At 46.7% G+C, this 27,094-nt stretch overlaps 1 protein-coding gene across 1 annotated transcript in view; it reads right to left on the minus strand.

Moving 5' to 3' along the window:
* AP1B1 (adaptor related protein complex 1 subunit beta 1) overlaps positions 1–27,094 on the minus strand; it is an 896,137-nt gene that overhangs the window by 670,935 nt on the left and 198,108 nt on the right. The window contains exon 8 of the mRNA XM_069619269.1: positions 25,963–26,058. Within this exon, the coding sequence (XP_069475370.1) occupies positions 25,963–26,058 (96 nt within the window). The remainder of the gene's footprint in view (positions 1–25,962; positions 26,059–27,094) is intronic.

Here is a 27,094-nt window from a genome sequence, read left to right on the forward strand (position 1 = left end):
GCAGCAGATGGAGATTCCTAATCCAGGTATTATGAACATTTTTAGAGAACTGTAAAAATGTTTGACATTCTAAAACTAAGCCAAGAGGATCTTATTGCCAATCCAGCTGCTGCCAATATTAAATTGCATGAGTGGGGCTGGTGTGACACCTGTGATATACAGGGTCAATATACTGTAAGGATATATCATAAGAAAATAAAAAATGATATTCTACCAAATTATTTGGAGAAAACTCCTCACAGGCGCTACATGAACATCTCAGATTAAATCTCATCACGACCAGGGAAATAGATTATATCAGGAAGAGAACACCAGTAGATTTTGTGCTATAAAACATGAAATTGAGACCCTTTATCACATTGTGATAAACTGTCCAGCTCTACAAACCCAGAGACATGAAATATAAATATGATTTGTCTATGATGAAAACTGGTTAACCACAGAAGAATTCTGGAAACTACTATTTAGCGGGAGAAATAATGCTTGTACGATAGCCATAGTGACGTTTTTAAGATGTCCAAAATGGTTACTATGCAGGGTGCATTTAAAGGCCCTAAACGGAAATCCCTTTCATTTGAAAAAACACATGTTGAAACTATGCACCAAAAAAACGAAGCTGTGCTTTGCTTTCCCCGTCACATGAGCGTTTCACTTGAATGACATGAAGTTATGCTTTCCATCAAAAAAGGCCTTCTCTTACTTTTCATTCACATGAGGGGAAACAATGTCAATCCTACAACCAGAAACGGCTTTTGCTTTCCATTTCACTTGAACATCTTCCCTTTCAAACATTGCATATGAAAAACGGCTTGGCTTTTTCTTTTATTCAGTGTCAAATCAAAGAACCCTGTGGAAGGGGGCCAACCCCTCATTGTCAATGGACTAACATCAAATGCTAAGTCACCCAAAAAGGACAAATTAAAGAATCCTGTGACATACAAGATAGGAGTTCAAACATCAGATGCAGACACGGCTTGCACACATGAAAATAAAATAAAGGAATGACTTTAAAAAGCCACTGTGAAAGGATAGCTTTACTCACACAGAAATGTCAGTGTAAAATGCTGTGGGGAGGGGGAATGAATAAGCAATGTACATTATGGTCCCACCCACAAGACTTCAATCACGTTGGAAGAGGCTCACAATACCGGAATAAACAGTTTTGGGCTCAGGCAGGAAACTCCTAATTGAAAGCCCCGCTCTCCACTGACAGTCGCACCAACTAGTGAATCAGCCTGCAATGACATGTGATGTACTGAGGGTGTTATAATTCCATGCTCTGCCAGACTTGAAGGTAGGGGCTTAGGGATTTTGTGGCTAAAAAACAAACATGACTGGGAAGTGCGAGTTCCTCCTGTACCCACTACCAAGGACAACCTGATAACTTCAAAGAGGGTAATAAAAATCTCTGGTCACCAGCTGTGGGGGATAAAGCACCCATCCCACAGACGGGACATATTCTCCAAATTGACATTAAAGGACGGAGTCCATTTTTAGGCATTTTGGTGGCAATTAGAAGGAAAAATAATTTTGTTTTATGCTATGTTTTTATGTAATTTCAAGGCGGTTTTTAAGAGCTATACTGCATTTTCCTAGGACTTTGGGGAATGAAATGGCCAGTTAAAGCTAGTTTCTGGCTGCTCGGAAGATGTGACGGAGATGAAAGGCGAAATTAGGAATATGCTTGACCATTTGCAAAATCATAACCATTATATATTTTAAGAACACTACAAAAATGTGCCAAAGGGCCATGCTACCTTGTACAGAGTTGGCGATCGGCTTACCCAATTCCCTATGACCCCCTCAAACCGCATATGCCAGGGGCTAGTAAAAATATGGAGTTATGAGCCATAACTGTTTGTCAAAAAGTGTCCAAGAGAACAAAGGGTAATAAAATGCCAATAGACAGATGGTGCTCTCTTCCCTTGGATCAATCATGCCAGGGGGCAGAGAGAGGAATGGTAAACTGTCATATCAGAGGGGTACGGGTAATTATAGAGTACTTCCCCTAGATTGTAAAGTGAATGATGTCATTTGGGCTATATAAGTGGGACTGTACCAAGTCAAGGGACAAGAATCCGGAGACACAGGAGAAGGAGGACGGAGAGGAGGCAGCTCAACCATACCAAGGTGAGTGCAGTGACCGGACCCTCTGGACAGCTAGGCAATGGGGTCTGGTGATCCAGCTGACTTTCCGGAATCCCAAACCAAGGCTTAACTTTGTAAGTAGAAAATAAGCCCAGCCCTAAATTGCATAAGCCCTTCTTTTTGTAGCATTGAAAACCTATAAAAAACCCCCATTGAAAACACATTGAAACCCCCATTGAAAACCTAATTGAAAACCCAATTGAAAACCTCACATTGCTAGTGTAATTCAATCACCTTGCCATAGAAGAAACAAACTGTTTAGCAAACCTTTTTGGTAAACCTCTCAGTGTCTGTAAATCCTTAGCATATTCTTATGTAAATCAATTAATTCCACATTGAAATTCACAGTACAAGTTGGTTAAAATTCAAAATTAACCCCCTCATCCGGGGTGTCTTTCTTTAATAATTATAATCATTAAAGTATTTAATAATTATAATCATTAAAGTATTGCCTCAAAAGAATTAGTCTCCTTGTAACTGAAAACCGAATTTGCCCGTGTATTGTGTGCCTTACCCCACAAATTCCTATTTGCATCTGTCCCATTGAAAACCCCAAACCATAGTCCCATTGAGAGCAACACCTTTTGGCTACAAATCCGTCATGTGTCTCTGTCCGTCTCAATGAAAACCGATTTTCCTATTCTGAGATATACCACTTCCATGAGCTGCTTGTCATTGTAAATACAGTGTAAAACTAATTTCCATTTGGCGTTTGTATTTTTTCTTTTGCATTTGCCTTCTCCTCAAAAACGATTTTTCCTACTTTAATTCCACGTTGCCCTGTTGTGCGGATTAGTAGTCTCTAAGCTTCCCCATCTCCAGTGTAGCAACACAAATTTCCTTTTATTCGGTCTCATAGCAGGTGAGGAGCTGTGCGAGTATTCAAAATTCAGATTCTGCCATTTTGCTCCAAAAACGGGTTTTCATTTTCTTTGCTGGCCTCTCATCCTGGGGTGGTGGGCTCAAAATCTGATTTTCTCTATCCCTACTCCTTGCCACTGCCTTCCATTGAAAGGAATCAAATTAGCTAATGTTTTGGGGGTGAGGGGAGAGAAGTGTTGCAGGGGAGAAGTGCTAAACCATTAGGGTTATCTCTTTCTAAAAATTGCTCTTTTTCTGTGTTGCCATTAAAGATTGTGAGAATTGGAACGGTATAGCTTCACTGAATGGTTTTGTAGAGATTAGTGCAATTGAGTACCAGAACAGTAGTGGCTGTAAAATTGTTTGATTTTCCTTTCCTATTAAATAATAAATTTATAAATATCTTCTTGATACACACCGGCCCGATTCCTGGTCCATTGTGAAACGGTGTTTGTGGAGGTTGGGTGCGAGACGGGTTGGAGGCCTACTCAAATAAAAGAACCGGTGGTTTATTAAAAATATAAAGCGCTTTATTGTACGCCACATTCATTGTCTGGGAAGGAGTCCCTGGCTTGAGTGTGCCATGTGTAATAATACCGTGACAACTATCTGATGAAATTTGTAAATAATGAAATAACTAATTTTAATTATGAATTATTACTGATTGAACACATTTTGTAAAGACTGCAATTTTCTGAAAGTAATTCGTAGGAATGTAATGTTATGAAGCATTCAACTCTATAGCTGCTATCTTTGTGTAAGGTTTTAATAAACCAATCCATGAGAAAAAATAAATAAAAAAATAAAAAAATGATTAGTCCCTCTATCAGTGAAGGAGAAATCGGACCTCGGTTATAAACTTGATTTTTCCCTGCACACATTACCTTACTGTGAAGTGTGATAGAGACACTGTGTCCCTATGACTTTGATATTTGTACTTGTGTTACTGACGTGTTCAAGATGAGCTTGTAGCAGCGCATACTTTGACTGTTTTCCTTTTGTCGTATGAACTTTTAAATTTTACAGATTAATGCCAAAAAGAGTACCATATACTCTAAAAGGCCATGCCACAAGGTGTTTGCCTGTCTTTTAGCCATCTTGTTAATTGGCATTCTTCCTGCTCTCCCTGCACCGGGTTTGACATATATGGTAAGCCCTTTTCCGGGGAAAGATCCGGCAGAAGGTAATTGTGGCCAGATGTTGGGGCTGGGACCGTCAGGTCCATGCCCACAACCAGGCCAAAGTGTGTGTTGGTAAGCAGATGTGGTGGCTGAGACTGTCCAGCACTGAACAGTCCTTTCCAGTTCAAATGTTGCAGATTCTTACCATTGGTGAGATCAGGGGCGCCTCATGGATAAATGGGGGACTCCTGCAGCCATTCTTCAAATTAGAGCCAAGACCCATACAAACCACTTGTGTGTAGGCGCCTTATAAATGCCATATCATATCAAATAGGAGCATCCTGCTGAAGACCTGGAACTAGTCATTGAAATCTAACACGCATAGCTTTCTTAAAACATCCTGGTGACATCCTGCTCCTTTGCTGATCTTCTGAAGGTCTTCATCAGTGCCTCAACCCCTCGGCAGGTGGTAACAGAAATCCTTGAACCCCGATTGAGGACCCTGCCCTTGGAAGCCTTCGGAATATACTGGAACCAACCATCCCGTGAGCTGACCAGCTTCTTCCTGGGCTACCTCACTGCATCAGTCACCTTCCCAAGTTGAGACTTGGGACTCTGGAAATCATCAACTTGTGAAAGAAGAAGACTTCCCTCAGTTGCATCTCTCCAACACATCGAGGGGCCTTTTGACAAGATCAGTTTCTTTGTTTCCACCCATGGATCGACTTCCGCCATGTCTTCCAAGTGGCCATCGCTGATTGCCATCTGCATCATGTTCTGAGGGTCCTTTGAGGTAGTCGCCAGAGTAAGGGAGCTTTCTTCCGTCCAGTAGAGATGTCAAGCTCGCAAGTGTCCAGACCCAATCCATTGGACCACAGAACCGCCAAATAGCCTGACCCAAAGCCAAAAGTTACCTCTGCTCCCAAGACCCCTTGACTTCCTTCAAGGGAACCAATGCACGGAAAAAAGGGGCCCAGTGATTTCAGGAACTTCTGCAGTGGTCCCTGAGTGAATCAGAGTACAGGGGGTGACTAAACAAACCTATTCCAGCTCCCACCTCCATGGGGTTTAACAGGCCTAAAGTCATTGCCCTACCTCTCACTTGCCCGACAGTGATCGGTGGAGTTCTGGTTAAGGATCCTCCCCGGGACTTCCCCATAGGTGGTTGGATTCGGAACAATCTCCCAAGAACTAGCCTTCTATTGTTCTGCAACTTCAAAAGACTTGCAAACTATATGTTGACTTTGCCAACACTTGTTCAGAATCTTAAAAATACTCCTAGCCTTCTGAAGGGAACTGCATTGAGCCCTGCGACATTCCTTTTTTCTAGGTAGGGAAGGACTTTTAAAAAAAGGCATGGTGCCTTAGTCTATAAAGTTTTGTATGGAGTTTTACAACTTTTATTTTCTACATACTAGTTCTCCAACTGGTGGTTACTTAACTGGTTCTTTTTATCCACTTGCTTTCCTATCCTACAGTATTATACATCTAATCTAAGAGTTAGTGCTCATAGCAGAGCACACCAAAGTGCATGTGTATATAATAGTAGTGAATGTTTTAGTGTGTTACTTACCTGTGATTTTTCATTGCACTCTGATAATTGTCCAGCTGACTGTCCGGCAAGGACAACCACCCTGCTGGGTGACTGACAGCTAGGCTGGAACGAATGGGAGAGAACTGAACAAAAGGCGAGGCTTTTGGCTTGGATGGCAGAGTTGACCCCTGGACGAAGGAACCGAAGAAGAACTTTAAGAGGACGACTACTGCAACTCCTGGACCATTGGTTTGCCCGGTGAAGCCCTGCTGCAGTGCCTAAACGCCAAGTTTGCATCGACAGAGAAACACCTGCAAAGACGATTTCTCCCCTTGAGTTGGTGGGACCAAACAACTCCGAAGTAAGCCACCTTGACATCCATCTCGGCGCTGGTTGAATTTACACAGAGTTGCTGCTGGAAACCGTGTAGCCAGTGAGAGGAACACCAGATTGTGTTCGTTGCTTTTAAGCTGGCCAAGAGCTCCAGGAAGATCCTCCGGACTCCCAGGAAGCAGGACTGACCGAGCCTCAACAGAGTGCGGGACCCCAGAAGCAAGGAAAGTCCATCTCTACAGCCAGGAACCGCGCTGTTGCTATTTGGGGTAGACACGAGGAGCTGAAACACTGAACAGCCACTGAAAGTGAAGTTTGCCGGTTGCGAGTTTTTACCGTCCCAGTGTATTGCAGCAGTCTCCCAACGTCCTCCCTCTTGTCCCCACGACTGAGGCCCAGGAACAGTGAGACCGGCAGAGCTGCACAGGAACCGGAGTCGTCTGCTGCATCTTTTCTTCATCTTTAAAAAGGTACTGTACAAAGTTTGAGAGAACTTGCTGTAGAGGTGCTTGCATCTTCTACTACTCACAAGTCTCCCAACTTGTGGCCCTACATTTGATTCTTCTTTTCTCCAAAGACTTCGAAAACATTGTGCAAGGAACAAGTTACTTACCTGTAACTGTTCTCCAGCATGGGTCTGGCATGGATTGACATGCTCATGAATATTCCCCGTCAGGCTGGGAATCCTCGGTAAAGAAAAAAAAACAGTATCAGTTTCGTTTCTGATCTGTCTTTTAGTAGTAACCAATCACTGGTCTCTGGGTCATACTGCTCCAGACAATGACTGCCCTCTCCCTAAACCCCTCCCCTGGCAGCCATCCTCAGATTTGGTAGCATGTAAAGTGGCAGTATGACCAAGTGAAGAGCCGCAGAGGGGTAGGAGGGAGGGTTCGCAATGAAATCCATGAAAGACCCATGCTGGAGAACAACAGTTACAGGTAAGTAACTTGTTCCTTCTCCAGCATGGGGTCTGGCATGGATTCACATGCTCATGAATATAAGAATACATAGCAGTACACACATTCACAACCACAGGAGGTGGAAAGGCTCAACATTAAGTATTACATAAACTCAACATTAAGCAACTCTTACCTTCTCACCAGACCCACCTTCAGGCAAACAGGTTGCGCAGCACTGCTTGGCCGACCCTGGACTCCTCCCTGGAATGCCAGTCGATGCAGTAGAATCTCGTGAAGGTGTGCGTAGACCTCCACGTAGCAGCCCTGCACATGTCCAGCAGGGGTACACCAGACAAGAACGCTGTGGTAGAAGCGATCGCTCTGGTTGAATGGGCTCTCGGATGGCCGGGCAACTGTCAGTTTGCCAACCGGTGACATTGCATGATGCAGCTGGAGAGCCATCTGGAAATGGAAGCCTTCGAGAGGGCCTTCCCCTGGTTCACAGGTCCAAAGTTCACAAACATGTCTTCCGAAAACGCTTTGTGCGGTCCACGTAGGACTTCAGCGCTCTAGCTACATCCAGCGAGTGCAAAGTCCTCTCGGCCAGCGACGAAGACGACAGGAAGAAAAAACTGGTAACACCAAGCGCTTATTGAGATGGAAGTCCGACGGCACCTTGGGCATGAAGGAGGGGTGCGTCCTCAGCACCACCCTCGTCTCGTGAAAAGTCAAGTATGGAGGCTTGCAGGACAGGGCTTGGATCTCTCCCACTCGTCATGCAGAGGTGATGGCCACAAGAAATGGTCTTTTCCACGACAAGAACTTCAACGTTGCCGAATGCAGAGGCTCGAAAGGCGCCCCCATGAGCCTGGTCAGCACCACGTTGAGCTCCCACGCCAGGGCCTTTACCGACGGGAATGAACAGAATAGTCCCTTCATAAACTCCTTCACCAGGCGATGAGACCACAGGGATGATCGTCCCGTAGTCCTGGTGTAGCGGGAGATTGCCGCCAGATGCATCTTGATGGAGGCATGAGCCAGCCCAGCCTTGACCAGTGACATAAGGTACAGCAGCACGAGAGGCCGTAATTCGCAGAGGGTTAATCTTCTATGCACGGCACCAGACAGAGAACCTCTTCCATTTGTGTCCATAGCACTCGAGAGTTGAGGACGCCCTGGCCTTTGCAAGCACCTCCTTGCAGTCCACCGGGATATCGTACCCTCCAAACTTTAGTGCCGCAGGAGCCAGGCCTGCAAGTTCAGTGACCCCGGGTCGTTATGGAGGATGGCGCCTCCTTCTCTGGAGAGAAGATCTGCGTCTGTCAATAGTTTGACTGGGGGGGGACGCTGACAAGTCCAGAAGGTCCGGGAACCAGATCGGTCTCAGCCACGCCGGTGCGAGGATCATCCTGCACTGGGACCTCTTGAGTTGGTGGACGAGTCGCAGTAGCAACGGCAACAGAGGGAACGCATACAGGAACAGGCCGTCCTAGGGGAACGAGAAAGCATCGCCAATGCTCCTCGGCTGGGGAAACCTGCTGGCGAACCTCTGGCACTTGGAGTTTGCCGCTGTCGCGAACAGGTCGATCTGGGGTTTGCCCCATCGTCGAAAAAAGGCGATCCACTTGGTCCTGACGCAGTTACCACTCGTGGCATGAGCGCAGCTCCCTGTTCAGCGAGTCAGCAATGGTGTTCTTTATCCCTGCTAGGTGGAAGGGCACCAGAAACATCCCCTGGGCAACAGCCCAATGCCACAGATCCTGGGCCTCCTTGGATAGGGCCGGGGACCTGGTTCCTCCCTGCTTCCGGATGTAGATCATCATGGTGGTGTTGTCGGTGAAGATCCTTACCACCTTGCCCTTGAGGGATGGAGAAACGACCCAAGAGCCCAGTACACTGCTCGGAGCTCCAGGATGTTGATGTGGAGTGACCTCTCCTCCGGGAGCCAAAGGCCTCTCGCGTGAAGATCTCCGGTTTGCGCTCCCCAACCCTCCAGGGAGGCATCCGTCGTCACCCTCTCCTGGTGTGCTGGGGTCTGAAAGTCTGTGCCCGCCGCGAGAAGCGCGCGGGTGCCCCACCACCGAATAGCTTGGCGGAAGACCTGGTTAAGCGGGATCTTATCTTCGAAGTTGCCCGTTGCTTGCATCCATCGGGCGTCGAAGAACTCCTGCAGTGGTCGCATCCGTAGTCTGCATAGGCGCACAAGGTAAATGCAAAAGGACATCATGCCGAGCAGGGACTTGACAGACCTCACCTTGGCCACGTCCATTGTCGACAGCCGTTGCACCATGCCTTTCCTCAGACGGAGATGCTAGTCGCGCCACTGTGTCGAGCTTGGCTCCCAGGAACAGGGAGACTTGTGACGGTACCAGGTGGGATTTTGTGAAGTTGATCGAAAATCCCAGATCCGTGAGCAGTTGGACGGTCTGTTCGACGGCGAGTTCCCTTGACTCTGCCCGGATGAGCCAGTCGTCCAGGTATGAGTAGACGTGGATCCCCTGTAGGCACAGCCGCGCTGCTACTGGTGCTAGGCACTTGGTGAACACCCTGGGAGCCGACTTCAGTCTGAAGGGGAGGGCCTTGAACTGGTAGTGCCGATCTTGGACTACGAATCGCAGAAATTTTCAATCTTTTTTCAAGATGGGGATGTGAAAGTAGGCGTCCTCCAAGTCCAGCGACGATAGGAAGTCACCTTCCTCTAGTTGTCCCAGCATGTGCTGGAGGGTGACCATCCGGAACTTCTGGGACATGATGTACTTGTTTAGACGACAAAGGTCTAGGATGGGTCGCCAAACGCCGGTCTTTTTCCTTACGAGGAAGTACCGCGAGTAAACTCGAGCCCCGGAGCCTCTTTGGGACGAGTTCGATGGGTCCCTTCTTTAGCATCGCTCGTACCTCCAGTAGCAGTTGTGGGACGTGGTTTTCCTTTCTGGCCACAGGTGGAATACGGGGACACTTTCTTAGAAATTCCAGTGCGGGCCAGTGCTTCCAGCACGCAACGGTCGGTGGAGATGGACTCCCACACGCTGACGAAGTTCGCCAGCCGGCCTCCCACAGGGGTTCTCAGGTGGGGGCCCAACGCTACGGCCGGTTCAATCCTGCTTGGCGGCGGCCTTGCCGCCCTAACCTCCTTGGCAACGGCGACGAGACCCTCCCTGCTTGGCGCGTCCCCTGTAGGCCTCTTGCGACGAGGAGTGGGCCGCTTGACGGCACGTCGAGGAGCTGCCGCCGAATCCCTTGGAGGCAGCTTGCTTGCCTCCGGAGCCCGGAAAGGGTGGCCGTCGGTGCTGAAGAACACCTAAGGCACGAGCCGTCTCCGTGTCGGCCTTGATGGCTTGCAGCGACTCGTCCACTGCCTTGCCAAACAAGTTGTTCTTGTCGAAGGGCATGTCCAGGACCCTGGTCTGCACGTCTTGACGAAAATCGATTGCCTTGAGCTAACCGCGCCGGCGAAGGCAAACGCTGTTGCCCATCTGGCGGAAGCCGGTGTCGGCAATGTCCGTGTCCACCGTTATGGCGTGGTCCAACGCCACCTCTCCCTCCTCTAGGATCTTCAGGGCCTCCGCCCTCTTGTTGTCCGGGAGGAAATCCAGTAGGGGAGCGATCTTAAACCATAGCTCCCTGTCATAGCGGGCCACAATCACAAGGGCGTTGGCCGGTTTAATGGTAGTCGCCGCCGAAGAGATGATCAGTCGTCCCCTGGCGTCCAGTTTCTTCCCTTCGCCGTCTGGCAGAGATGTGGAAGTTGATGCCGTCGCCCCTGCCGCTTTCTTCTTGGCCGCCGCAGAGACAACCGAGTCCGGGGTAGGATGCGCCCCAAGGCACATGGGGGCAGAATCCAGAACCCGGTACTTCTCGTACCGGTCTTTCTTGGCAGGGGCCGTGGATGGGTTCTTCAGGAGTAACCCCACCTCGTCCCAGATGTCGTTGAGTAACGAGACCGAGAGGACCGTCTTCCTTTTGGCCTCCCATCGTTGGAGGAAACCTTCCTTCTCTTCCACAGGGCAGAGCTGGAAGAGCTTGGATGCCCTGGCGATCATGGCGTGGAAGGAGCAGATTTCGTCGGGCGGGAGGCCCGAGCTGGTGGTGATGGAAGGTCCACCCTGTCGTCATCACCGTCGTCATCTGTCCCCGTCGTTGCTGTCTCTGTTCCTGTATCATCCCTCGGCTCAGGAGACGGGGAAGAAGGCTGTGCAGGCCGAGAAGGCTGGAAAGGAGGGGGTGGATGAATTCTCCTCCGCTTGTTTGGAGGGCTTTCCGATGGTCCAGGTTCAGCTGGGTCGTCCGTTGGTTTTAAGGGCAACCTTGTCCTCATCTCCGTACACAAGGCCTGGATCGCCATCAAGATCGCCCCTGAGTTGTCTTGTGGCCCAGGGACCGGCTGCGACGGTTGGGGAGGCATCCACATGTTCCTCGTCGCCAGCGCCGTCGCTTTCCTCGTCCGCCTCTTCGGGATCCTTCCCGTGGGACCGGACCTCCTCAAACTTCTTTTTCGGGATATTCACAACTCCAGCCAGTTCCTCTTCAGAGGCTGTATCCGTGTCCGTGATGTCCACCGGGCCTCTCCCCCCCCCCTCTTTTCCCACCAGGGTTTTCACAGGGGTCTTCTCGATGGGCTGAAAAAAGGATTCCCTCTGCGGCAGCAGGGAAACTCTAGGCCCGGAGGTCGCCTCCACTGGGGTAGCCTCCACAGGCTTCACCAGGGCCGCCACGACTCCCTCGATAGAGGCCTTAGCTGGGTGAATCAAGGCCTTAACAACCTTGGATGCGCTTGAGGCCTTCACCTTGGGGCGGGAGGGTCACCGCCTCGCTCCCCCTCGGCTGTCGTTGGGATCGACCGGGACTTCTCCCGAAGCTTACCCGGATTCTCCGCTTTCCTCTTCCCCGAGCCAGAGCGTTGGCTCGTGGTTGATGCCGTCGGTGAAATTGCGCCCTGCCTGGCAGCCGAGGAGCCTGACCGATCGGCGCTCCCGGTGCTTAGCCTTTTGTTGGGCCCCCGTCGACGGAGCGCTCTTAAAGGACTTAGAAGCCCGCTTGGACTTCTTTTTCTCACCCGCTGCTGGGCTATTCCCCTCCAGCCAGTTGGTGAGGCGGGTACGACGATCCCTCATCGTCTGCTCGGACATGTTCTTGCAAAAAGCACAGTCCTCCACGTGCGGTTTGTCTTCATGAAGGCAGTAGAGACATCGAGAATGTTCATCCTCCTTGAAGACATTCTGCAGTCCACATCCAGGGCAGCTCCTGAAGAGCTTGGGTCCGGGCGTCGTGTTTCCTTTTCCTGGGCCATGTCCACGTGGGGTAGGCCTCAAGATCTTCCGGAAGCCTCCGTGAAGTGAAACTCGATGAAAATTTCGCCCTTGAGGGGCGTAGAAAAATCCAAAACGGCAGGCTGTTGATCAGAAGTAGAAACGGTGGAGCTTAAGGCTCGATTGACCGAAAAATGAGATGAAATCTGTTTGAAAATTCACAAAATGCAGTAAAAGCTCGAGAGCTACAGCACGAGGACTCCCAACACTTGAACGTGCGGTAAAAATCTGAAGACGGCTGCCAGAGGAGGAGCTTAGGTTGAGGGCAGTCATTGGCTGGGGGCAGAATGACCCAGAGACCAGTGATTTGTTACTAGTAAAAAGACAGTTCAGAAACGAAACTGACTGATTTTTTCTTTACCAAGGATTCCCAGCCTGACGACGGGGAATATTCATGAGCATGTGAATCCATTCCAGACCCCATGCTGGAGAACAGTAGGTTAGGCTGTGTTAATAGGACAAAGTTTGGAGAAGAGCAAGGGAGCTGTGAAGTACTGTTGGCAGCGCCAGTTCGGTTAACACCGTTCACTGAGGTTATTGGTGTGGTATCTGGTTCTGGGTCCGTCGTGTGCTGCTGTGCGAGGGTCTGTGTGGTGTGTTTGTTGTTGTGGTGAAGTGCGTGTGGGTTGCTGCGGTTTTAAGGGAGGTGTGGTTGTGTTTAGTTAGAGTGGGAGAGGTGTGTGAGGAGTGGTAAGGTTTTTAGTAGTTTTGTGGGGTTGGTTAGTAGCCTTGTTGTAAGGAGAAGTGCACACTCCTATTGTGTGTCTTTCGAGATTTAGAAAAGGTGGTCTTCCTTTCAATGATCAAGTATCAGCATAAGGCTGTCACATCTCTCTGTCATTATGTTGAGTTAATTATTCTGTGTTTCAATCATTGTTTTTTGGCCACCCCCTACATCCCAGTTTGTGGATGGTGAAATCTGGTCCTTTCAGATCTATTTACTTGCGACCTACACCCATACCCTACGCCTTTTATGCGTGGGTAGGGCCGGTGGTAGTGCCTTTGTGTTAGGCATGTTTGCCATTGTTCTGTCCTGATGGGGTTGTCGCTCATGTTCTGTTCCACCTAGCATCGCCTCTCTGTTTCTTATAGGAGTTTTGCTTAGTCGGTCCTAGGTGTTGTCGGTGCTGTCAAATATTCTTCTTTGTATTTCCCGTTCGATTGTTTCAGTTGTTTCTGACTGGTTCCGAGGTGTTGAAGAGCCAGGTTTTTAGAAGTTTTCTACATTTTAGGTGGTCTTTGGTGTTTTATTTCTTTTGGGAGGTTGTTCCAGGTTTTTGCAGCAAGGTGGGAGAAAGAGGAGCCCCCTAGTTTTTTCCTGGTGTATGGTTTTGATTCCAGGCGGATATCATGACTTCATCTGAGGAGTCTAGTTGGCTTGTAGATGGTTATTTTCTTTTGTAGGAATTCTGCTCCCTGTCCATTGATTGCCCTGTGTGTTATGCACATTGTTTTTTAACGTGATCCGATGTTTGATTGGAAGCAAATGTAAAAAAATGTTATGTTTACTTGTAGTCCTAAGGTCAGAGCGGTGTCCATTAGGACTCCCAGGTTTTTTACTACCTTGGATGGTGTGTGCGCGGTTCCCAATTCAGTTGGCCAGGGAATGTAGGTGTTGTCCCCTTGGTTTTTGGACATAATCATGATTTCTGTCATACCTGGGTTGATTTTTCGGTTGTTGGCATTCATCCAGTCAGATTTCTTTTAGACATTCTACTAGGGTGGAGTGATCCGTTTGTTTCTCTTCGATTTTGTAGATGATTTGAGTGTCATCTGCATAGTTATAGCATGTAATGTTGCATTTTTTTAAAATCCTGGATTAAAGGAAGGAGTCTAGTAGATGTTGAAGTATAGTGGGGATAGTGAGGATCCTCGTGGTACTCTACAGTCGTTAACTCGTGGAGTACATTTGAAGGGTTTTATCCATACAGTTTCTGCTCTGTTTGCTAGGAAATTATTTAATCCAGAGTAGTGCTATGTCCGTTATACCTATATCTTCTAGTCTTCATTAGGGTGTCATGGCTTACTGTCAAAAGCTGCCGAGATTTTGATCAGAATCAGCGCTGAGGTTGTGTTGGAGTCTGCTTTTGTTTTTAGGTCATCCCAGATGGCTAGGAGTGCCGATTCTGTTCCTCTTGCGGTTCTGAAGCCGACTTGTGCTTGGTCTAGCAACAGTTTTATTTCTACGTGTTCTTAGGTTATTTTGTATACGTATGTTTCTAGGAGTTTTGCTGCATAGGGAATGTTTGAAATCAGTATGTAGTTGGAGATGTCTTCCACGTCGCCACTTATGTTTTTTTTTTATAGAAGTGATTTAATATATGCTGCTTTGAAGGATCGTGGTACAGTCCCTGTCGTGAGCGACAGATTCAGGAGATTTCTGTAATATTCCAATGGTGTTCCTCATGCGAGGATTGATTTGTAGATGTCAGGGGGGGGAGCAAGAATCCATGGGGGATCGTGCTTTCTTGCTGTGTTTTACCAGCTCGACAATTTCTCTGCTGATATTTCCAGGAAGTTTTGGAATTTGTGCTCTGGCTCCTCGTCAGTTACGGTTCGTTGAGTGTTAGGGTTGGTGGGTCTGTTTTGTATGATTTGTCGGATGTCGTTGATTTTGTTTTTGAAATGGTCTGTCAAGTTGTTGCATAGTTTCTGTGAGGGTATTGGAGTGTTGTCACAACCTGGTGGGTGTCTCATTCCGTTTATGATGCTGAACATTTCCTTTTGTGCGTTTGTGATTCCGTCATCATAATGCCTTTTCTTTGTGTTAGGCAAGTAAGTACGCCGTACCCTTTGGGTGCACTACAATAACCTTGACCTCCTGGCAATAGGGACCCAACCTTTGGTACAAGTCTGAACTAGACAGGTTGGTAGTGTGGCTGAGCAGCCAGGCTTATCTCAAGAGGGGTCAATGTGAGCAGTAATGTGACACAGTTTCACAGTAGCAGTTATCCAAATAAACACTTACACAAGGTTTCTTGATAAATCAATCATTAGTTTATTTCACAGTCAGTTGTAGAAGTCTTCTTCAGAAGGGAGCAATATATGTAACACTTGTAATACACTTCAAAACGCACTCTGTTTCTATAAATCAGATGATACCCATTGGGTACGGCACACAGACACTTCCTACACCCTCAAATGACTTCAATAGCTAGGACACTGTGGACATTGATTTATCACTAGTACATTAAGAGCAATACTGAACTTGGTGTAAAAGATAGAAGAGGAATAAAACAAAAGTTAACAAATAATTCACAAATGGTTAAGTACTTTAAATACCTTCCAATGTCAAATAAGTTTAACCCTTTCCTAAGGAAAAGATAAAAATAAAGCACAGGGTCTAAAGGTAAGAAGAGTCTCTGAGGGAGCCAGGACAGCCAATGTTAGGTGCAGAACGTCTAGGGGAGCTGGAGATCTTCTTTGATATATGATATGATATTTGATTTGTATCGCGCTCGTACACAAGTGTTTCAGAGTAGGTAGGTAAAAAGTCTTGCAATGTTTTTAGAAATCTTTGTAGAAAATAGAGCACTTGAAGAGCCACAAGCTGGGAGACTTGTGAGGGGCAAAGCTATAGCAACTCTGCAAGGTAACCAAGACGGGTCTCAACAGAGAGCAAGCAATGCTACACAACAAGAGGTAAGTTCTTAGGCTTTGCAGTACCTCTGGTTAGAAGAAATGGTTCCAGCTGGCTTCTGTTCCTGTACAGCTTTGCAGTTGCTGTTCCAGAACCTCAGTAGTGGGGACAAGAGGGTGGACGTCTCGGGACTCTTGCTCTGCAAAGGGAAGGTCAACAGCAGCAATGGCCAAACTTCGATTCAGCAGTTCTTCTGTGTTTCAGCTCCCCACGTCTGACAGCAAATAGCAACACGGTTTCCCGGATACTACTCTTTACTTTCCTCGCATCGGAGGTCCTGCACTCTGTTGAGGTGGCTCAGGCTTGGTCAGTCCTGCTTCAGGGAAGTCCAGAGGATCTTCCTGGCACTCGGGTCCGACTTAAAAGCAACACACACAGTCTGGTGTTCCTCTCCCTGGCACTTTGGTTCCAGCAGCAACAGCAGCAGCAGCAGCAGCAGCAGTACAGCCAGCTCCGGAGTTGACTGGTCCCACCAACTGAAGGGGAGAAGCCGTCCTTGCAGGACTTCTCTGGTCGAGGCGAATTCGGAGCTTCAGCACAGCAGCAGGGCTTCACAGGGCAAACCAACCGTTCAGGAGTTGCAGCAGGCGTCTCTTCCAAGTTATTCTTCGGATTCCTTCGTCTAGTGGTCGTCTCTGCCTTCCAAGCCAAAAAAGCCTTGCCTTTTATGCAGGTTTCTCCCATTCACTCCAGCCTAGCTGTCAATCACACAGCAGGGTGGCTGTCCTTGCCGGACAGCCAGCCGGCCAATCACCTTTGGGTGCATTCCTGTAACCAAGGGGATTAAGCACAGGGAGTTTTCGGGCACCTCCCTCACTTCCAGCCCCTACCAGACATACTGGAGGAAGAGGTGGGCTTCACTCGCAAATCTCGCCTAAGACAAAACTAACAAAGCACCCAAATCTCAAGGAGGACCGTTCTAACAAGAAATGGCGGAAACACAAGACCAGGGCCATTTTGACTAAATGGACAACTATGGGTGCCTTACTGTGGCTGCAAACGCAGCCCGCGGTAAAAACACACAATGGTAGTAAAAAGTAAACCACTGCCACCAGCCATTAAATGTAGAAAAATTGTAACAAAAATGTTACACGAGAAACTAGACAAAGGGGATACTAAGTAACCCCTCCGGCACCCTATGGTAAGATAGTGTGTGCTTCGTCTAGAATTACCAAGAGAATGTATTTAAACCTTTGGGAAATCTAAGACTTCACTGTGCCACTGCACTGAAGGTGCAATGCGTCACAATGCAAAAGAGGATGCCTATGGATTTTGTCAGAATCCAAAGTTAAAAGTAACAGTTTAAATCGCAATAAAAATACATGGAAGACTGAGAAAAAGGGCTCACTCTATCCAGGTTAGAAATTAAAAGTCCTGAAGTCCAGCAAAAAGAGATTGAGGTCTCCAAGGCAGCAGGGAATTAGCACATTTTTGGGAATTCCCCCTAACATTTTGACTTCAAACTGGGGTTTCTTATCTTGGTCAGATTCTTTCCTCCATTCTAGTTCCAGCTTCTTCTTGTACTTTTTCATGGTGCTTAGTAGTTGGGTGTACCATTTTGCCATTACTATTTTTCTTGAGGGGGGGTAAATGATTTTTCCGGGGAGATATTTTCAATTGCATCAGTAATCCATTCATGGAGGAGCGCCATTTTCCCCGACTAGGTCTGCCAGCTCCAGTTCTGCCGTTGAAGGTTTGTTCTATTAGGTTGCTTGCTTTGATGATTTTGCAGTTTCTTTGTGGTGGTGGGATCCGGAGGGGCTGGATGGTAACTTTGGTTGGTAGTGTGATCACTAATAGAATGATGAGTTGGTCGCTCCAAAGTATTTGTATCGGTGGTGATAAGTTTTTTTCCTCGCAAAGATTACGTCAAGGGTGTGTCCTACCGAGTGTGTTGCCCCTTTGACCAGCTGTTGTACTTTCATGGTTGTTAGCTGCCGGATTAGTGAGCTTTGAGAGTTAGTGTGTTTTTCTTCGAACCAGATGTTGAAGTCCCCCAGGATTATCAGATTTTCGTGTTGAATGAAGTTGTTGATGAAGAATGCATCATATGTCAGTGGTCTTTAAACCAGTATGAATTTAATGTTTGTTTTTGGATTCGCCGATAGGTGTAGGACCATGGTTTCGCAGTTCACAATGTTTAGAGGTTCATCGGTTTTTATTTTCAGGTGTTCTTTGAATGCTATTGCGAGGCCTCCTCTTATTTTTTCTGTTAACTGAAGGAATTTGAAGTTGGTGGGGTGGGGGCAGCTTTGGAGTGCGATTTTGTAGTTGTCGTCCAGCCATGTTTCTGTGATGAATAGGATCTCAATACCGTTGTCGCAGAGAAGGTCGAAGATCTCTCTGGAGTGTTTTGACATGGATCTTGGGTTTATTAAGTTGCAGTGGATTTTTGTGGTATAGTTTGAAGCCAACGCCGACAGTAAAGCACAAACCAGACTGGTGTTTTGGTTTCCTTCCAAGCTGATCTCTAGTTGAGGTGTTGGTACCGGTGTGTGTCATCGAATAGCTTTTGTAGGTTACGTCTTGGGTTTTTGTTTTCATCCCGTTTCTCTCCTAAATTTTGTGGCTGTTGAGGGGAGGGTCCTCTTGTTTTGGTGATGCAAGGGGTTTGGGCGTTGACCTTGTTCTTGTTACCTCTAGCTTTGTCCGTTCTTCTTCATGGTTGCGTTTGGTTGTTGGCCTTTCCTGATTTGTATGTTGGGTCGGTTCGTTCCGGTGAGTGGTTATTTCCGAGGTATGTTGTTAGGTATAGGGATTTCTCTTTTCTCAGCGCTGGTTCCGTTTTCGTTCATGTCAGTGAGCGTCTGTTCTGCAGAAGCGAGTCTTTGGTGGTGTTCAGTTGGGTTTGTTCTTTCTGCTCTTTGTCTTTCTTTTGGTTTTCCATGCATTTTGAGTTATTTGGCGGTCCTCTGTGGGATTGGTATCAGGGTTTTCTTTTTGTTTTTTCTTTTGTTATTTTCAGTTGTCGCGGTTGCGTTCTTGATAATGTGTTTGGTTTGTGTTACCTTTGTATTACCTTGGGGTTGGCGTTGCAGGGCGGCAGCCCTTGTGCAGTGCTTTGTTGGCTGGCTGGTTTTTGTTAAGGTTGCACACGTCTTTCCGATTGCTTTTGGTTGGTTCGTTGTTTCAGAGTCGGTTTTTGTGCCGTCAGTCTTTTGGTCCAGCTGTTTTATGGTGTTGGGCTGGGTGTGGGGGATTGTCCAATACAGGCTTGGGCTCTGTTTGGTGGGTGAAGTCTAGTCGGGGTTATATCGCTAGGGCAATTTAGTTGCAGTCCCAAGTTTAGGGTAGTCTGGTGGGGGGTCTGGTAGCGGTTATACCACTAGGGTAGTTCAGTAGCTGTCCCAATGTGGCCCTCACTCGGTGAGATTTAAAGCAACAATTCTCTGGGGTTTCACGCAGGCTAGTTTGTTCACAGCACTGTCACAGAATGGCAATAACAATTAACAATTCTCTAAAGGTGTGACGTAGGCCAGTATTCACAGTGCTATCCCAGTGTGGTGCAGGATGATAGTCACTGTGCTATCCTCAAGAGGCACAGGCTAATAATCACTGCAGTACTATCCTTATTGTGGCGCTCTCTAGATGGGAGTCAAATTTGTATGCTCCAATCTCTAAGGGAGGGGCAGAGGCTAATAAATCACAGTACTATCCTAGAGAGGCACATGCTAGTGATCACTGTGCTATTCTAACGGTTATTGTGGTGATTTCTAGATGTGATTCAAATCACCATGCACACATCTTGGCTAATAATCGCAACACTATCCTAGATAGGCACAGGCTGGTAATCACAGTCCTATTCTAGACAGGCCCAGGTCATTAATTTCAGTAATCACCTAGAGAGGCACAGGCTAATGGTCACAGTACCATCCTAAGGCGGCACAGGCTAGTAATCAGATGTATAGGCTAATAATCACCAGTATGATTCTAGTCAGCATGCACAAATCTTTAAGGGTGCGACACGGGCTGGCAATCGCAGTACTATCCTAGAGCAGTAGAATCTAATAATCACAGTACTATCCTAGAGAGGCACAAGTCAATCACCACAGTACTACCCTGGGAAGGCGCAAGCTAATAATCACAGTACGATCCAAGAGTGGTACAGACTAACAGTCACAATAATAGTCTGTTTATGTGCTGTCTAGATGCGATTCAAGTCAATCCTAGTCAATTACAGTACTATCCTGGAGAGGTACAAGCCAATAATCACAGTACTATCCCAAAGGGGTATAGACTAATAGTCACAATGCTACCCTTTGTGGTGCTTTCAAGATATGATTCAAGTCAACATGCACATATCTCCAAGGGTGCGACGCAGTCCAATAATTAGTGTACCATCGTGAAAGGACACAAGCAAATAGTCACTGTACTATCCTAGAGAGACACCGGCTAATAATCAGAAAACTATTCTATTGTGGTGCTTTCTAGATTTGATTCAAGTCATTATGTACTAATCTCTAAGGGTGTGGCGCAGTCTGATAATCACAGTACCATCTTAGAAGGCACAGGACAATAATCATAGTATCATCCCAGCGAGGCAGGGTCCAATAATTACAGTACTATTCTGAAAGGCACAGGCTAATAATCACAGCACTATCCCAGATGGGCACAGGCCAATAATCAGAATGCTATTCTATTGTGGTGCTTTCTAGGTGTGATTCAAGTCAACATGCCCAAATCTCAAAGGGTGCGACGCAGTCAGAAAATCAAAGTACGATCCTAGAGGCACAGGCTAATAATAACAGTACTATGCTAGCGATGCAGAGTCTGATAGTGATAGTACTCTCCTGGAAAACACAGGCTAATAATCACAGTACTAAGCAAGGAAGAGTCTGATAATCACAGTACTATCCTAGAAGGCATAGGCTAATAATCACTAACTATTCTATTGTGTTGCTTTCTAGGTGCGATTTAGGTCTATGTGTCCAAATCCCTACGGGTGCTACGCAGTCAGAATAATCACAGTACTATCCTAGAAGGGACAGGCTAATAATCACAAACTATTCTATTGTGGTGCTTTCTAGGTGTAATTTAAATAAATATATCCAAATCTCTAAGGGTGCGACGGAGTCTACTAATCACAGTACTAGCACAGTGTAAGTAGGTTTGCTTTGTGGCAGGGCTTTCAGAGTACAGCGATTGCTCTACTCCCCACCCTGGCCACTCTTACCTTATTCGACGCAGCTGGTTGATGGCTAGCCACTGGCTTCCCCTGCTGACACCTGCAGACACAATCTGGAGCCACCTCTATGGGAGTTCCCCTTTGCATTGAGCCAGGCCTTTAGCCGCAGGGGCTGCTGGGCAGAGGGGTGCCCTTTATGAGGGTATAGCGCACCAAACCGGTCCGGGGGGGGGGGTGAGGTCTGGGAGGCGGTGAAAGGCACCAGGAAGTGGGTAGGCTGGAGGGGGATCCACGCGCCCTGTGCGCCCCATGTGCTTTTGATGAAAGCACAGATTTAAATTAAAACAAGTAGGTTATGGTGGTGGGGGGCTATCGGAGACTCACCTCACCACGGGTTTCCTGAGAAAATCTGTGCTTAACGAACCCTTCAGCACTACCGCACTTTCCAAGTCTGAGCCTTGCTGCTCATTCGCACCACAAAAGAGTTTGGCTAGACATTAGTGTCTATACTGGTTCACCAGAATAGGGAGTATTCTTAGAAACTGTCCACAGGCCTGATACAGACAATCCATCTCAACAGTCTTCAACAGGTTGTCCTTCCTGGACAACAATACCCTCTGTGACACTGTTCAGTCTGGATTTTGTTGCTGTTTCTCTACTTAAAAGAGCCCTCACCCAGGTCTCTGCTCAACATACTTTCCTCTATTCTAATCCTGCTCGACTTCTCTGCTGCCTTTAAAACAGTGTGTTAAACGGGATATCATATCGTGCCTCCTTTCTTGTATATATTGGCCTAAGCCCAGTCGCTCTGCAAAGAAAATCGCGTTGTAAAGTTGTGATCCTAGATCGACTTCGCCGCCATTTTAGGTCCGTCCGCCATTTTGATTTCCATTCCAATGTAACTTTGTCTAAAATGGTGGAACAGTGATTCCTGCTTGTAACTGAGCCGTCCTGAACCTTGCACGAAAGTTAATGTGTAAACTGTCCGTTGGCCGAATGTTTGGGTTGAGTAAAGAGACCTTGTCCCATGCCTGGCTTGTAGACAGAGGATTGTCTGCGCCAAGAAGTCTGATCCGCGGACATACATCGACCACAATGTAGAACAAATACTGAACGTGGACACTGGCTGAACTGCATTGTAAAGGATGTGTTAAGGTTTATTGTTAAATCAGAGAATACACTGTTGCCATTGTAACCTGTTTGCCTGTAAACCGAGGATGATCCATGTGCATATTGTCATACAAACTATAAGTGAACTTGGCACGAACTCTAGACCAAGGATTATTAACTTGCAGAGGGGCTGGACATTATTATCGAAAAGTATAAAATGCACAACTGTTTAGACGTCCAGTACCTCTCACTTCTCAAACCGAAAGGTTTGGTATTCGCTGCGATGTACTGAGGGCCAGCTAGCTATCTGTATCTGATTTTGTTTCTTTGTAACTGTACAGTATTAGAATAAAGATCTGTGAATCTTTAAAAACCAGTGTTTGGTGCATTTCCTTTTGGGGTACTCCGCCTCAATATTTCCTTTTGCTTTCACAAGTGGATCACCCTGCTCTCCCTCTCAACTCTGACCTAAGCCTCCAGGGCGAAGCTCGACGGGATTGCTTCCTAACTTTTCAACTGTTCCTTTTCTATCTCTTGGAACTCTGACACCTCTGGCCCAACCATCCTCCCTGCTGGTGTCGCCAAAGGCTCATAATTGGCATCTTGCTCTTCATGGTGTATACCTCCTTCCTCTGACAAATTATATCCACCTTTGGGTTCTTCATCACCTCTTTGTGGGTGAAACACAAATCATGTTCTCCTTCCATACTATGGGCCTCTCTGCTATCCGCCACTAAAGTAATGTCTTCCTCTCTTGCAATGCCTCTCCACTCTCCTCTCACCCAGTTAATTTCACAATTACATTTTCTCCTCCTCCAAGGCTGGAGAGTTTAGTGTAGTTTTTGGTGGCGATTTTGAGGACCATCACATTATTACTACCACCACCTCTACTGTGGCTAGCTTCAACCTGCGTAACTTAAGAAAAATATACCTTCTCCTCACTTACCACTAACCAAATTCTCATACAACTCTGGTACTGAAAAGCCTGAAAAATAGTGTTTTCCTGGGCCTCCCGTTGACTCCTTTTCTGCATTGGAAAGATATTCAGTGCCGCGACCTGCTCCTTATACAATGTTCCCTGCTCTCCTCCCCCACTTCACTGGCTCCATGCTGGCTGCCTCACTGTGCGCAACCAAGCCTGAATGTACAGATTTGGACACTAGAAGGAATTTCACAGGCTTAAACCCCCATAAACTGGCTGACAACATCTCCCATTACTCTCAGCCATGCACTCAGATCTTGCGGCCTCCCCAGTTTCACTGTTCCTCATATCCCATGCGTATGCTACAACTTTGGCTCCTTCTCCCTTCGTGCTATGCACCACTGGAACGCCCTCCCCCGTGTCCAAAACTCTACAAACATCTACTACTTCAAATCCTCACTCATGTGTCACCTTCTGAGAGGCAAAGTGGAACCAAAACTTCGACAGATTTATTCCTCTTGACTCCCCAAATCCTTTACCCAGTCAGCAGCAATGTTTCCCTCACACTAGCCTCTTTCTTAGGTCGTGTCTCATCCCTGGTCTATGTACTGCTGTACTCTATACCAACAAATGGTCATTTTTCCACATCTTCGTAATGTACGGCATCTGTTCCAGGACTGCCCCGATACTGAATCCTCGCTCTTTAACTGCTTCTGGTTGAAGCACATTGTGCCCTCAATAAATACAAATCTTGGGTGCTCCCACAACACCGCCATAGTTTAACAGATTAGCAGCATCCACAGCAATCCTACACTAGAGAATATCAGCAGCATCTTCAGCACTGCTATAGAGAAGAACTTCAGAAGCATCCGTAGCACTGCTGTTCTGGAGACATTCTTCAGCATCCACAGCACTGCTTCACTGAAACATCGCTAGCAACATCCACACAACTGCTACACGGCAGCATCCACACGACCGCTACACGGCAGCATCCACACGACCGCTACACGGCAGCATCGCGGCAGCATCCACACGACTGCTACACTGCAGCAACTGCAACTTCACAGCATCCAGTGCAATGCAGCATCACCGCAGCATCAAGAGCACTGCTGCACTGGAGCATCGCTGCAGCACCCAGAGCACTGCTGCACTGGAGCATCACAGCAGCATCCAGAGCTATAATGGAAGGTTTTCAGCATCACTAAAACACTATACTGGAATATTTAAGCAGTTTAAATTATCTGATCCTTGTGGACCTTTGACAGCACTCATAGTACTATTGTTTGGATTATTTCTGCAGCACCCACAACGCTGCCATAGTGGAGAACTTGGGTACTGTGAGGATGGCATGGTATCAAACAGTAAGAAGCAACACAGAGGTACAAGTTTCGAAAACCTTTAATATAAGGTTTGGGGAGGTTGGAAAAACTCCTAACTGGCCCCAACACTAAGATGGGAGTAATCTCGAACATCAAAGAAGAAACAATCCTAGTCAGTCTGCAGTCCAAACAATAATATTTAAACTAGAAAAACCTATTACCTGCCCTCCCTCTATACAATCCAAATGTGTAAAGGGAAATGTAGTTTCTCAAAACAGGACAGTGTTCTCAAAGTAAGAATAGTGACAAGGTAATTTCCCATCACCTGACCACCTTGTTACTATCCACTTGGATTATTCCTTAATTACAAGGTCTCTTGTTTTCTCTCATGGTTTCATGGCACACGCGTAGCCCTTGAACTCTCTCAGTAAGTTTCATTAGTTACAATGTCTTTAGTTACGCTCGTGTTTTCACAGAACACGGTGAGCCTTTCAAACGCTACATTATCGCTCTTCTCCTTACGTAAGCCGGGCTTTTGTACTGGTTTCACTCACAGGTCACGTAGAATGCTTTCTTGCAGCTGTTGCCTTTGAAGTCAAGGTTGAAGGTAGAGCTGCGCCTGGCTCTTCCAAACTCCTTCGTTCACCCGGAAGGGGCTTCTGTCAACCTTGTACATGGTAGAAGAGTTTCCTTTCTCTTTGGCTACGGTTTCCCCTCATGCCGTCTGGCCTGCCAGTTCTGCTTCCTATGTCGATTCTGCTCCCAGGGAACTGCTCGCATCCCGCCAAGCTCGGCTTCCTCAAAGTGCCTCTGAGCTCTGCCTTTTATCCAGGTGGGGAGAGTTAATGGGTTTCAGGTGTATGTTCTGGGTTTGGTTAGCCTGGCTTGCCCGACTCTCGTTATTGGGAGAGCCATGGAAGATCATAAGAAGTCGACAGTCTGTCTTCCCGGTCTTTATCTTGGCACTTGGGTTGTAAGGATTGTGGGCGTTTTAATGTTTTACTGAGGTTTTAAATAAATCATTTACCTTGCTGTCAGAAAAAGAATAATACATGTATTGTTGTGGAGGGGAGGGGGAGAACACTGTATTTGCGCTTCTGTGCTTACATGTGGCACCACTATCCTCACACCAACTTTTTAATCGCCTACAAAAATCCCAGTCTTGCTCGGATACAGCTTATCTTCAATCACTGCAATTATATACCCTCAGCTGAGACCAGACTCCATTCACTATAATCTTCCTCTCGTTCAACAACTTTAAACCTTATTTGTTCCATTCCTATCTAACCTTTTCCAGTACTCTGAGGCTTTCTTTGCAAATGTAATCTTTCCTGTCTCCTTGTTACGTGAGACTCATCCTCATCAGATACTACTCTCTCCTTTCAGCCTGTCTCTCACAATATAGTAAAAGGACTTCTTTCCTATCCTGCTTTGTCTTGTCCCCATGAGTAGTCCCTCATTCGCATTCAGCTCTCATCACCGTATGTCTATTCTAAGGCATTTCTACTTCTCATCAAGTCCTGCTGAGAATGCTGCCATTTCTACCCTCACAGGCACTACTTCAGCGCTAGCACTAGGCAAACAAACAGTGAACTGGTAGCAAATAAACAGTGAACTGTGAAAGAAAAGCATTTTACTTCCTACCTCCACTTTGATGGCACAACGTCCAATAGCTCGTACAGCTTTGCGGACAAAATCAACATCAACTTCTGTTGCATACTCCTTGAGCTCAGCAAGAACCTGGAGGAAGGAAAAGGGGGAGATGTGGGATGCCCGTTACAACCTAGTTCTTACCAGAAAAAAAATGGACACAAGAATGGTAAGAGACAGTCTCAACCCAGGCACAAGTACCGGCACCAGATGTAACAAGGAAAGGCTCAGGATGGTAGCAAGCTGCAATATGTGATCCAAATGATGTAGTGCAAGATGAACTGAACACGCTAAACAGTTTATGAAGAGGTAGCACGTGAAAGTCAGATGTGAAAGAAAAAAAATAAATAAAAAAATAAAAAAAACTCAGGATAGTTTCAGATGTTCCATTCCACAAAGCTCAAGAGGTTGCCTGGGGAGGTAGAGTGCATGCCTGGCTTGAAACGTTAATCTACCTCTATTCCCTTACTAGGCAGCATTTTTAGAAGGGCAAATCTGGTGATAAGGGAACCAAAAAAGTAGCCATTGAGAAGGTGGACGAGCAAGAACAATGGGTCAGAATAATTCTAGTACAAAATTAAAACAAACCAGGTTTCTGCAAGGGGTTCCCAAAATGAGAGATCCAGGGTACTGATAGGTTAGATATCTGTTCGGTTTTGGGTAGAGGTGCATTATGAGCCATTTTTAGCGCTGCACAGTAAGATCTCAAGACAGGTGAGCAATCTATTCAATTCTGATCCCAGAGGCCTTAATGTCCAGTGTTTATGACAGGAAACGGAAGGTAAGGTAGATGTTAAGGCTGTTTTTCTAAGGACTTGGTAAAACCATTCAACTGAGATAGTACAAGGCTCCACTCTTCGTGGAAGGCTGTACCACCAGAGTGAATTGTAGTATAGACCGAGAAGTCAGACTCATTTTAGGAGGGAGAGAGGGCTGTAGAATAAGTGCAAATGAAATTGTAATAGAAATGGTCCAAAGAAACCCTAAAACACTGTATTGTAATAAACAATTTAAATACAAGTAGGCCCAGATAAATATTGGGGAAATAAGTATCACCACATTATATTTAACCACTATTATAAAAACACAGCACTATGCTTTAAAGTTCACAGACCAAAGCATAGAC

The sequence above is a fragment of the Ambystoma mexicanum genome, chromosome 10 (genome assembly GCF_040938575.1).
Source record: "Ambystoma mexicanum isolate Mex_15411 chromosome 10, UKY_AmexF1_1, whole genome shotgun sequence".
Taxonomy (NCBI): Eukaryota; Metazoa; Chordata; class Amphibia; order Caudata; family Ambystomatidae; genus Ambystoma; species Ambystoma mexicanum.